The sequence below is a fragment of the Gekko japonicus genome, unplaced genomic scaffold, assembly GCF_001447785.1.
Source record: "Gekko japonicus isolate JY-2015 unplaced genomic scaffold, Gekko_japonicus_V1.1 scaffold779, whole genome shotgun sequence".
NCBI classification, from domain to species: Eukaryota; Metazoa; Chordata; class Lepidosauria; order Squamata; family Gekkonidae; genus Gekko; species Gekko japonicus.
The window spans coordinates 215,098-228,489 of NW_015174296.1; the positions used below are offsets into that span (position 1 = coordinate 215,098).

Consider the following 13,392-nt stretch of genomic DNA (forward strand, 5'->3'; position numbering starts at 1 on the left):
TGAAAGACTGCAAAGTAAAACATAAGGAAGTAGGAAATATGAGGCTATTTGTATAAAATGTTATAGTTATATGCAGGGGACATTTCGTAGAAAAAGAGGTGCACGAGCTCATCAGCATATATCATTAGCATAACTTATTTGCATATGCCACACCCTCTGACATCACCGGAAATGTGTCAGAAGGCAACACCCACTGCTCAGGCTCCTCCCCAAAAATCTCCAGGTATTTCCCAACTCAGAGCTGGCAAGCCTACCTGGAGGAACAATTTGGGAAGCAGGCTTTTCTCATACACTTTTTGCATGCCAGTGAAACTACAGCTGCAACCTTCTGCCTGCTTAAAGGTGTTTAGTGATTTAGGCAATATAATGATTAACTGAAGAGAACAAGGGGGTAAAATGGACCGCAGCACTGCAGACTGATTTTTGGAACAGCTCTCCTTGGCCAAAAACTCTTTGCAGATGGATAACTGGCATAGCATGATCAGGGCCGGCCTGAGGTTGTCCTGTGCTCTAGGCGAGTGCAGATGCCAACCTACCGGCGGGACCTGGAGACCATCCCAGCACGCCCGCAGAACCGCAGGCGGGGGCGCCGCGAGGATGCCTCCTTCAAGCACTTTGAGCCACCTGGGCCTGGGGCAGGGTCCCCCGGCTGCCTCACTGTCTCCCAGTCACCCAGCCCATCCTCCCTGCCTCTGGCCCACCGAGGGAGGGTGTCGCGGCGGCCCGGAGACACCCCCAGCTGGCAACCCCCTGTCTCTCCTGAGGGCTGCGGGTGGGACCTCCTCCTCCCTAGAGAGGTTGGCTGGGCCGGAGAAGGGGCCCCTCCCTCCCTGCCGCAGCCAGGCAGGAGAGGCCGAGAAAGGCGGCGCGGGGGGGGAAGCGCCGCGCCCTGCCCACACTGGACAGGCGTGCTGGTGGCCACCCCTGCCTCCACCTCTGCCCCCTCGCTTTCTCCTCCGGGCAGGAGAGGCCGAGAAAGGCAGGGGGGAGGAAAGTGTTGTGCCCTGCCCACGTTGGCCAGGCGCGCCGGCGGCCGCCCCTGCCTCCACCTCCACCCCCTCGCTTGCTTCTCCGGGCAGGAAAGGCCGAAAAAGGCAGCGGGGGGGGGAGGAAAGTGCCGCGCCCTGCCCACACTGGCCAGGCGCGCCGGCGGCCACCCCTGCCTCCACCTCTGCCCCCTCGCTTGCTCCTCTGGGCGGGCAGGAGAGGCCAAAAAAGGTGGCGGGGGAGGAAAGCGCCGCACCCTGCCCACGCTGGCCAGGCACGCCGCGGCTGCCCATACCTCTACGTCCGCCCCTCGCTCGTCCGCAGGCCAGCTACAGCGCCGCCCGCGCCGCCACCACGCGTCCTCCTCTTGCGCTCCTCCCAGCTACTGGCCAGTCGCCGACAGCCACCCCGCCTCTCCTCCCACGCCCTAACGGCCGGCTTGCACTCTAGGCGAAGGCCTAGTTTGCCTAGCGGGCGAGCCGGCCCTGAGCATGATAGATTCAGGTGGGTAGCTGTGTTGGTCAGAAGCAGCGGGGCAAAGTTGGAGTCCAGCAGCACCTTTAGAACCAACAAAGTTTAATTCTGGATATCTCATGTGCATGCACACTTTTTCAGATACAGCAAGCTGAGGGATGGGTAGAAGTTCCTCCCCTGCTGTGTTAGCTTTTCACTTGCAGGCCAGGTGGTGCATTGCACATGAAGGAGGATTCCAGATATCCTACCTACAGGATAAAGTCTGTACTGCCTCCTCAGCCAGCACTGAACCACCTCTGGTCAACCAGGCCTTACTTGTCCATGCACATGGTTAGGGTCAAGAAAATGAATGCCTGATGGGTCTCTTTTCTTTTCTGTCCTGGTGTGGCCAGGGTCCAGTGGACAGCTTTGGCATCTATGGCTACTGTTCTGAACCAGCAGGGCAGTGGCAGCAGCACTGCTCTGTTCATACTAAGGCATGTTTTGCCAGTGGGTCAGAGTGCCCCCACCCCAACTCTCTGCTTCCTCTTCTCATCTCTGGGAGCAGCAGCCAAGAATGTTGGAGGGTCAGACAAGATTCCCCAGGGGACCCACCTCTTTGCATACTTTGTGCTCTCCACCGCTCTTGGCATGCTTTGCACCTGAGCAGCCGGCGAGGCCAAGCGAGCTCTGTGCCTGTTGCCGAAGCAGGCAGAGGCAAGGGTGTAGACTTTTCAATTTCGGGGGGGGGGGCATTGCTATGCTAGGTCCTTAAAGAACTGTTTTAGATAGGAATTGTATGTTCTTGTCTGTTGTTTAATTACCTTACCTGATGCTTTAGGGAGTTATGTTATAGAACAAACTTTGAGTCTAGTGGCACCTTTAAGACCAAAGTTTAATTCTGGGTATAAGGTGATGAAGTGTGCATGTTCATGGAAGTTTATACCCAGAATTAAACTTTGTTGGTCTTAAAGGTGCCACTGGACTCAAACTTTGTTCTATTGCTTCAGACCAACATGGCTACCTTTTGTGTGTTCCCCCCTCCCAGCTGCTGCTTTGATAACGCCATCCTTGAGAAGAGCACTTGTTTTGTTTGAAAACTAATCCATTTTAAGTCTGAGCTGTAACCTATTTAACCTTAACTTTTAACCGCAGCAGCGCCGCAGCAGCACTGTGATCTTTCCATTGTATTCTATGGCCCCATAGAATACAATGGAAAGATTGCGCCGCCACTGCGGCGAGACTCTACAGAGAAGGGGTTTAAACTTTAAACCCCTTCTCTCTTCACACACACACCCCGCCTTGGCAGGCTGGCTGGGGAAGGGAAGGGGAGGCTTTTAAAGATGCTTCCCCTTCTGACACACTTCCAGTGATGTCAGGGGGAGTGGCATATGCTAATTAGTGATGCTAATAGGTATGCTAATGAGCTCCTGCACCTCTTTTTCTACAAAATAACCACTGCCAAAAGGGAAAGGGGGCCTGGTTATACTCCTTTGCCCAGGTCCCACACAATCCTGCAACTGGCCCTAACAATATCTCAGGGATTATGTCCTTCCATGTAGACCTGTTTAGGCACTGAGGTTATCATTTGGGGCTCTTCATCTGTCCTCACTATCCAAAATATGGTAGATGGCTGAGAGACAAAGGACTGCCTTTTGTCTTTGTAATTTCCTCCTGAAGGAAACCTGTCTCTCCTGAGCTCTGCTGACATTCTTCTGCATGCTAAACGGGGTTCTTTACAGAAGGCCCTTTGCTGATTATGCTGCCACAAAACTAGATTGATCTGATATCTTTTAATGATGTAGTTTTAGTGATGGTAGTAGCTGCTTTGTTGGCCATTGGCCTTGGTTTTTAATTAAAACTTTGATTGGTGTGTTGTAACCCACACTCAGGAGCCAGTAGTTGAATGGAAGAGTAGGATATAAATGTTTTAAATAAACACAGTGTCTGGAATTCCATCACTGTAATTACTTTCTATCCCTTTTTAATTGCAGCTGATGTTACTAATGCTTAAATTTAACTTAAAAACAAGGTGTCTTAAAAGGCTTGGATTTCTGAAACAATTCCAACTTGCAACCATTAAAGTGGCGCAGAGACTTATAAAACAAGAGATGCAGCTAGTATGCATTTCCTGTTTCACTGCAACAGCCATCTTCAAGGGCTACAAAGTAACTGCTGTCAGTACAGGATTGTCATGTTTCAATTTGCGCTGAAGACAATTAAGGATCATGCATAGTCTTGTTAATCTCTCACATTGCCTATTTCTAAGGACAATGCTATCTTGATTAACTTTCATTAATGTTAATTGGAATGAGGAGCATGCTTCCACTGTTACTGATTTCCAATGTTTATGTTCCTGTGGCCAAAGTGGACGACTTAATTATGTTTAGTCTTGCATAAGGAGAGAGGTACGAGTAGGAGAGGATATGTGATTTGGGAAGATGTGCTTAGCCATGGAGTACTATTGATTTTTAGGAGCTGCGGTGGCTCAAGTGGTTAAGACGCTGAACTGCAGGCTGTGGAAGGTCGGTAGTTCAGCAGTTCGAGACCCGAGTGTGCTGCATGACGGAGTGAGCTCCCGTCTCTAGTTCCAACGCCTGCCAACCTAGCAGTTCGAAAGCAAGAAATTGCAAGTAGATAAATAGGTACCACTTCAGTGGGAAGGTAACAGCGTTCGGTGCACCTTGGTGTTTAGTCATGCCAGCCACATGACCACGGAAATGTCTTCGGACAGCGCTGGCTCTTCGGCTTTGAAACGGAGATGAGCACTGCAACCCTAGAGTCGGATTCAACTGGCTTTCGAGCAAGGGAACCTTTACCTTTACTTTACTATTGATTTGCAGATGTGTTCCCCCAGAAGCTTTCAGAGAGGGCATAGCTGCAGATAATTTTTTAAGGATTTGAAGTGCATTTAGGGCATAATCCAACATCCTCTGGGTTTGTTTGGTGAAACTCCCATATGGATTGTGCTATCTTTCAACATTCTTCTGAACCATTCTCTCTGCTATATCCATACATTACATTATTACATTATACATTATTAGTGTCTGCTACAGTAAATTGCTCATGAGACCAGCTGGGTCATCTATAGTGCAATATAGCAAAACAGTATTATGTCTCAGTTAACACGTGACATTCTGTCTGTCAGTCATATTTTTATTCTACTTTCCATCCACTCAGGGTGGTATGTATATATTTGTCTATTTAAAACATTTATTAGCCACCATTCTTCCTTATGGAGCTCATGGCAACTTAAAACACACAAAATAAAATACATTAGAACATTTTAAAAAGTAAAATTACAATTCAGGACTGCTAATAAACTTAACCAAATGCAGTTCTAAATAAAACAGTCTTTAACTGCTTCCTTAAGATCAAAAGTGAGGGGACCAGGTACATGTCTCTGGGGAGGAAGTTGTTCTGTAGTAGTGGGGCTACCCTCTCCTATGTACTCACAAAATTAGCTTCTGTGATTGATGGCGCAATCAGGAGAGCCTTTCCCTGTGATCTTAGTTCCTGGGCAGGAACATATTGGATGAGATAGTCCTTCAGATGGTCCCAAGCCATGTAGGGCTTTAAAGGTCAAAACCAACACCTTGAATTGGATTCAGGAGTAGATTGGTAGCCATGTAATTGCTGTACTTTTGGGGTCACATGCTCCCTATAGCTGGCCCCAACCAGTAGTCTAGCTGCGGCATTCTGCGCTAACTGCTGCCTCTGAACACTCTTCAAGGGTAGCCTCAATTCAAGCACATTGCGATAGGTGTAATTAATACATGAATCACTGTTGCTAGATTTTACCTGACTGGCCTAGAAACGGACGCAGTTGACACACTGGCTGAAGCTGGGCAAAATCACTCTGAACCACCGCAGCCACCTAGTTTTCTAGGGTGACTGCTGCGTCGAGTAGTACTCCCAAACTGTGAACCTGGCTTTTCAAAGGGATTGTAACCCTATCCAAGACAGGAGAAATCAGAAGTTTCTGGTCAGCCTTTAAACTAATGCAGGGAACTTCTGTCTTGTCAGGATTAAGTTTGAGGTTATTCACCCTCATCCAGCTCCTTACTGACTCCAGGCACTGGTTCAGAACATCAATAGCATTCTTGGAATTAGGTGGGAAAGAAAGGTGTATCTGGGTATTATCCACATATTAATGAAAGTGCAGCCCATACCTCTTGATGACCTCTCCCCATAGCTTCACATATGTGTTAAATAGCATGGGGGATAAGATCAATCCCTGTGGGGTCCCACAGGTCAGTATCCATGGAGCAGAGTGGGAATCCCCCAGCACCATCCTCTGAGACTGCCCCTCCCTGATAGGACTTAAACCACTGTAACACGGTGCCCCCCCCCCGATCCCAGTGCCAAGAGGTGGCTTAGCAGGATACGGTGGTCAATAGTATTGAAAGCCACTGAGAGATCCAGCAGAATTCACAGGATCACATTCCCTTAGTCTAGTTTTTAGTAGATGTCATCAACCAAGGAGAGAAAAGCAGTTTCTGTTCCAAACTCTAGCATGAAGCCAGATCGAAAAGGGTCCAGAAAAATCAATCTCTTCCAAGAGCTCTTAGAACTGAGAAGCAGCTACCCTATTCAAGCCCCTGGCCCAGAATGGAAGATTGGCTGGAAGTTCTCCGACATAGTAGAGCTTTTTTCTTTCTTTTTTTTGCTGTAAAGTTGCAGCTGACTGGTGACCCTGTAGGATTTTTAAGGCAGGAGATGTTCACAGGTGGTTTGCCATTGCCTGCCTTTCCATAGTGACCTTGGACTTCCTTGGTGGTCTCCCATCCAAATACTAACCAGAACCAACCCAGTTTAGCTTCTGATAACTGAGAAGATTGAACTAGCCTGGGCTAACCATGTCAGGGCATAGTAGGTCTAATCACTGCCTGCTTGAGCATGGGTGGTACAACCCCCACCCTCAAGGAAGCATTTACCACTCTGCTTACCCACTTAGCCAGCCCTCCTTTGGCAGCTTTTATCAGCCAGGAAGGGCAAGAATCAAGGTGGTAGGTCTCACCTGTCCAAGGATCTTTTTCCTATCCTCTGGCTCCACAAACTGAAAGGTATCCATATATATCGGACAAACAGGTGCCAGAGCTGCATTATCTGAATTGGCCCAAGGTCACCCAGTAAAAGATCTGCCCACCATGGTACATGTGGTGTATGCCCTGGTTATATCTACATTAGATTACTGCAATGTGCTCGACATGGGGCTGCCCTTGAGAAGTGCTTGGCAACTTCAATAGTTACAGAACACTGCAGCAAGGATGATGACTAGAGTGTATTGTAGGGACAGTATTACTCCAGTCTTGGCCCATCTACATTGGCTCCAAATTTGTTTCCAGGCATAATTCAAGGTGCTGGTATTGTCCTTCAAAGCCCTTTGTGGTTTGGGACTTGAAGGACTGCCTACTCCCTTATGAGCCCACCCAACTGCTATGATCATCTGTGAAGGCTCTGATTTGGGTGGCCTGTCTTCTGAGATTCGGCGTTGGCAACCAGGAAGAGGGCCTTCTCGATTGTGGCATCAAAGCTTCGGAACTCTCTCCCCAGAAGGACTTGGCGGTCTCCTTCTGTCAGTGGGTGAAGACTTTTTGTTTCATTTGACATTCCCTCAGTCATCCCTCCTCCTTTAGCGGTATTTTTAATGCTGTTTATATGTCTTTGTACCAATGTTCCCTCTAAGCTCCACAGTATTGTGAGCAGAAATTTTACCTCGTGAGTGAAAAAAGCTAGTATCATTAAAGTTGTGAGCAAGTCTACATTTGACTATTGCGTAGATTATATTTTTAGAAGATTATTTCCATAACCTAGTAAAAAATCTCAGAATGAATTATTTTCAACAATATTTAATCTATATTTTAAGAATAATTTAAACATTATAAGAGTCAAATCAAATCAAATTTCATTACACAAAATGTTGTCCTCTACAGGGGTGGACCTGGCTTCCGGAGAACAAGTCTACCTGCCCCAGTCCACTATATTGGTAGACCTGTCCTCCAAAGAACAGGTCTACCCACCCCTTTCCACTATATTGGTAGACCTGGTCTTGGACTATTACCCTGCACTGACCCTTAGAAAACGTACCAGGACTTGGGAGGGGGGAACTCTTGCAGTGTACTTTGGGGTTTTTTTTAGTGAAATATGACAACCAGCTTTACAGGTCAAGTATAACAGATGTGGAAAAATCACTGTCCGAATGCTGCCTAACCTAAAAAATAGGAAGTTGCTTAAATGTTATCAACCTGCCGAAACTAATTTATTCAGATATTTATATCCCACTTTTCCCTGTGACTCAAGGCAGCTTACAGATCATACTGAAAAGCATAATAGGGGTGTGCAAAAAAAGGATTTTTTTTTCCTGGCTCAATTATAACCTATGGGGACCATTATAGTCAATGGGCCCCATAGGTCATAAAGAAGAATCGATCCAGGGGTATCTGGGGCTTGGGGGGCCCTGTTTTTTGAGGTAGCGGTACCAAATTTTCAGCATAGCTGCTGGTGCCTCTCCTACCCCCTAGCCCCACTGCCAGGTTTCAAAAAGATTGGACCAGGGGGTCCAATTCTATGGGCCCCAGAAGGAGGTGCCCCAGCCTCCATTGTTTCCTATGGAAGCTTGGTTATGAGCTGAAGCAGAAATCCTCTGAGCTGGCCTCTAAAATGTTGTGCGCCAGCACCCCCAGCACAGCTTTGGGAGAACTGTGCTTTGTATATATTTTAGCTCTGTTTTAAATTGTTTTAGTGATGTATGTGCGTTTTTTGGGGGGGGGATTTGATTTTAATGGTTTTAGAATGTTATTTTATCTTGTACATTTTAATGTGTTAGCTGCCTTGCTGGCTCTTGTGAGGATATAAATTATGTAAAATTAAGTAAGTAAATAAAAAAAATTGAATCCATGTCTTCCCAACTCCTGGTCAGCTACAGTGCTAGCTGTCCTGTTGAATACTCCTTTATAGATGACCAAAGTTTACTGGGTGTTATACCACCATTATTATCCTAATGAATTGTGGATGTGAAAGCACCTTCAGAAGTGTCTAACAGCTAACATTTCATAAAGAAGGAACTTAGTATTTATGGCTTGTTGTTGTTGGTCCCCCCCCCCCAAGGTAGTACTCACAAAATACGTATGTATGGTGAGCTGTTTCTCAGTGAAACTTGACATTTTGTCATTTTAAAAAATAAATGTTTCATATTTCCCCTGTTGTGTTCTTGTTTCTCCCCTGCCTGATAGTCTGATACCTACTTCTGCATGTCTCTGCGATTGCCAGTGGAGGAGGAAGCCTATGTAGGTGAGTATTACCCAAGTGTCAAGAAAATCACACCGGGGGGGGGATCGGTCATGGCTTCTGTTGCTTCACTTATAATGCATTCATCATGCCTAATGCAGAAGCAAAGAAGAGGGAACCACTTAAGGTGGGGATAACAAACTGTATCTGGAGACACTCATGAGTAATAGTACTTAAGGAGCTTCTTGTAGATGCCTTTGGCAGCTGGGCCCAAGCTCTCCCATTTGTAAAGTATCGGCTTTCTGTCTGTGGCTGGATACTTAATTCCACTCCATTGCACAAGCTGTTTATTTACCTGCTGGTTCAGACTGTAAATCTCTTTGCACTTACAATAAGCAATAGGCACAGTAAGATCTTACCTGTCTGCAAAATATACTTGCTTAGTATTGAGGCATGAGTGAGATGACAGATAAATGACAGACTCTACCACAGCAGCGTATCAATGTTTAACTTACGTAACTAGGCCAGTAAAGTAAGCACCATCTGTTAAGCATATTTTCATAATGCTCTTTTAATTTTTTTAAATTCCACTTTGCTCACAAACATTTGGCTTTGCTAGTAAGGCTGTAAATAACAGACAGGAAATCTATGATGAATGGCTAGAAAAAGGTCATGTATTTCAATAAAAGTTTTTGAAGGTATTATTAACTATATGTATGGGTCCAATGGATAGTCTTTTTTTCTCCCTTCTTATTAAAAATGGTTTTTTAAATGGGAAAGAAAGCTGTTATCCTTGCATTGTACTCACACTGCCAGTAGGGTGAACAAGGGAGAGTAGGGTTTTTCAAAGGATGTCTTGCCTCTTTTTAACAGGCATGACTTGATGACTTTATTATATTATGTTTTCATAATTACTCTATCATATGCTGGCTTGGAGAAAACCGGGTTTTTGTATTTTTACTGTCCTCTGTAAAAGGAAAGGTGTGGTTTGGTTAGTGTAATGTACAACAGTCTCCTTATTGTGTCCCTAGTTAATTATCAAGTATATACCTGTTGTGGCCTCCAAAGTGGCCCCATGGAGCCCGAATGGCGGCAGGATGCCTCCTGCAGCCCACTGGAGTTAAAAACAGCCAGGCTGGATGCGACACACCACTGGAAGAGGGGGCCTGTCCCAGCAGCCACGAGAGTTAACCGCTGGCCTGGGCAAGTGTTAGGAAGCAGAGACAGGGTTGGAGGTATGTGTGGCCAGCATGGAGGATGCTGGCAAGTGGAGGCAAAGCTCTAAGGGGGTAGGCAGAGTCAAAAGGACATATGGGCTCCTGGTTGGAGCAGAAGGACCAGTGGGGACCAGGAAGCCTTGGGAATGGTCTAGGGAGGAGGAGCTGGACCCAGGGAAGTTGGGAAGGAGCCAGAGCCAGGCGAGAGCTGGGGGCAGAGGCTACGGGGTGCAAAGCGCCAAACCCAGCAGCAGCAAGGGGTTGCTAAGAGCTGTCCAGGAAACCAGTTGGGGACTGGACTCTCTGCAGTCTAGATAAGGTGCCACAGGAGTGGACTGCACTCAGTGGGAGAGCACGGAGGTGTAGAAGGGTAAGGTCACTAAGCAAGCTTGGTGGGACTTTGTAATCACTGTTAGAGAATCATGTTTGGCCTGAGAGGAGCCTGGGAGGGCACCCCTGGCAGACTTAAGGCAAGGGTCCTGGTCAGAGGTGACTCAGAGGTGGCACCCAGTTTAGTCTTTCTCCACATAGTGGTGTATTATAGCACTTACGCTAGTTGCAGAAACAGCCAAGTATATTTTGTCATCTTGGTTAAGGAGGGCGATGGGTATAAATGATACCAGGCACATAGCATCTTTTCCTTATTATAAAATGACAATCAGTCTTGTGTGATCCTGTGTGTCTGGAATGATGCCCCCTTCTAATAGATTATTAAAAATTGTTGTTGAGTGGAGTATAAAAATGTCTAAAAGCCATTTGTAAAATTCACTTGAAAACTTTTTAATTTTGAGAACTCTTTTTACGGCTCCTCCTATTTGTTTAATATTTCTTGACTGAACCTGAGACCTTCTGAATGGAAAGCAGTTTTTGTCAGTGAGCCACAGCTTTCCTCTCTCCATGCATTCTTTCCTTGCACAGTTTGTAATAGAGGGAAGATAGAATTTTCAACAAAATGCCAGTAGGCTGTGATGCCTGAATGTGGGCCCTTTCACTAACTGAGGTTTTTTTCTTTCCCAGTAACCAAGATTATTAATTATACGTTAATCTTGGTTAAGAACCCTTAGTTACTGGGGTTAGAAACAAACCTCAGTTAGGGAAGATGCTGACAACTGGATGTTGTGGTAAACCCAGATTAGTCTTTGGTATTTCTGCATGAGGGGAGAGGGAACAAGCATGTGAGGCTGCCAGTTGTTCAGATTTGTGACCATCACAAACAGATGTTGTTTCTGATATCTGAATTAAACCATAGTCATACATTAAAATAACTGGAGAAGAAGAGAACTGGATCCAGACTGAATTGGCAGTTCCCACCAATGCCCCTGCCTAATGCATATAATTTACTCTTTGAATGATGCTTTCATTTTTGTTAGAATAATGAAGAATATTACAACTTGACCATGACATGTGGCATGTATGCTAACAATAGGAAGACTGAATTATATTTAATGTGTTGATTATATATCCTGGGGCTGACAAGTGGACTCCAGTGTCTTGCTTATGCTCTGTAGTTGTATCCAGTGTTCCCTCGAAGCTGAGTTAGTGTGAGCTAGCTCACAGTTTTTTAGCCTCCAGCTCACACATTTTTGTCTTAGCTCAGGAAGGATGGCTCCAAAGCAAACTGATTTATGCAGTAGCCAAATAGCTTGCTTACAACTTTAATGCCAGTAGCTCACAAAGTTGAATTTTTGCTCACAAGACTCCACAGCTTAGAGGGAGCATTGGCAAGTGTAGATTTTTTTCAGAGATGATGTAACACTAATTCAGCAATGAACGTATTTTGCCTGTGAAACTGACTCCTGGGAGAAAGTGAAAAGTGTCTGAAAGGATTGTGTGTGTGAGTGTGTGAGAGAGAAAGAGAGAGAAACATGCTGCATAGCAGTGTTTCTCATGGCTGAAACACAATTGTGTTCTAAATTAAAGTTCAGCATGCTTCTTCAGTCTTATACCTGGCAGGGTTTCCTTTAGAATGGTAAGAGCAAGAATTCTGTGTAAGATCAAGCCATGTGCTTCCTGATTAGCAAGAGATGAGGAATGACTCATCCAGAGTGACAGGTACCTTGCCTTGCCTTTATTTAGCTCTGCTGTCTCGTGTATCTACAGTAATTGAATATCCAATCCTATGTGATGCAGAGTTAAAGCAGAATTACCCACATACAGCAGAAGCTGATTGGAAGTATAGACTGCTGGAGCAGTGAATCATGCAGAGAAAGACAGTGGGCAGGATTGCCAAGAGCCACCACACTCTTCCAGACAAACTGTGATCTCCCCTCACACCAGCCCAACCAACATATTAAAAATAAATCACATGAGTTGTGGCTGCATGGGCCCCTGGACAGGGTGATCAAGGCTCTGGAGTTTTGTCTCACTTCTTGGTGGCCCTGTCTGTGGGTGGATATTTCGGGCCCATAGGAGTCTTGCATTATCTAATGAATATGTTCCTTGTGTCACACAAGTGGTTCTGTCATGGCACACAGTTTGGGAATTATTGCTGTTCATGTTTTGTTGGCTTTTCCACTAGAATCTCTTTAAATAATTACATATATACCATTTAAGTAATTGTGTGTTAGGACTTCTATTAATTAAAAATCTATGGTGATGCACTGCATGTTTGTGAGTAGAGATGTGAAGGCCCGGGAAAAAACCGGAAAAATTCGGAAAAATTTTTTCCCCCATTTTTTTCCTGAAGCCTTTTTGTTTTTTTCCGAAAAATTGAAAAAAATAAAAAAAATAAAAAAAATAGATTATGGAACGTTTTATTTTAACATGATGAATAAAATATTTTAAGACCAGGTGTTCAAATATTTTCCAAATCATTTCTAAAATATATATATATGGTATCAGATTGATATAATTTCTGTGCACTGAGAACAAGCAAGTCCTAGGTTACAAACCGAACTCTCCAATGCAAGAACAAGATGCATTTCTTCCTTTAGGAGGTGCGATTGTCAGAAGAAAATAAAAAAGTTTCAGTTTTGTTTTTGCATGTGGGTGGGTATTCTGTAATAATTGTTTGGATACACTATATTTTTAATATGCTAGTTGTGATAATTTCATGCCAAGTAAAAATGTCCATAGTCATATTTTATGTTCCTAAAGTAACAGAATGACTTTCAAACTAGAAAATACAAAAGAAATGCTAATGTAGCATTTTTTCAATTTTTCTGAAAATTTATGTTTCCCCCCGAAAAAAACGGGTTTTTTTCCGAGCTTCAAAATTTCCAGAAATTTTACATCTCTATTTGTGAGCCACTATTTACAAGAACTGAATCTGCATGAACTGCCTTAAGTAGCACTGCTCCTTGCCATTATTTATATATAGGAAATACTGCTGTTAAGGAGAGGGAATGTGGCATGGTATAGCACAGGGGTGGCCAAACTGCAGCTCGGGAGCCGCATGCGGCTTTTTCACACAGTCTAATTTAATGTTAATAAAAAGCAAATTCGCATACTTTAAAATAAAAATGTGTGTGTAATATTTGTTCATGTCTTGTGGCTCTCAAACATC

General features: G+C 44.9%; 1 protein-coding gene across 3 annotated transcripts in view; it reads left to right on the top strand.

Annotated features, from left to right (window-relative positions):
• The window catches only part of PAM (peptidylglycine alpha-amidating monooxygenase), a 142,665-nt gene that overhangs the window by 14,168 nt on the left and 115,105 nt on the right, over nt 1–13,392 (top strand). For 2 of the 3 annotated variants that reach the window (XM_015424091.1, XM_015424092.1), the window contains exon 3: nt 8,676–8,733. In XM_015424091.1, the coding sequence (XP_015279577.1) occupies nt 8,676–8,733 (58 nt within the window). Of the gene's footprint in view, nt 1–8,675; nt 8,734–13,392 lie in introns of those variants that run through there. The other variant, XM_015424090.1, reaches the window with a different exon arrangement.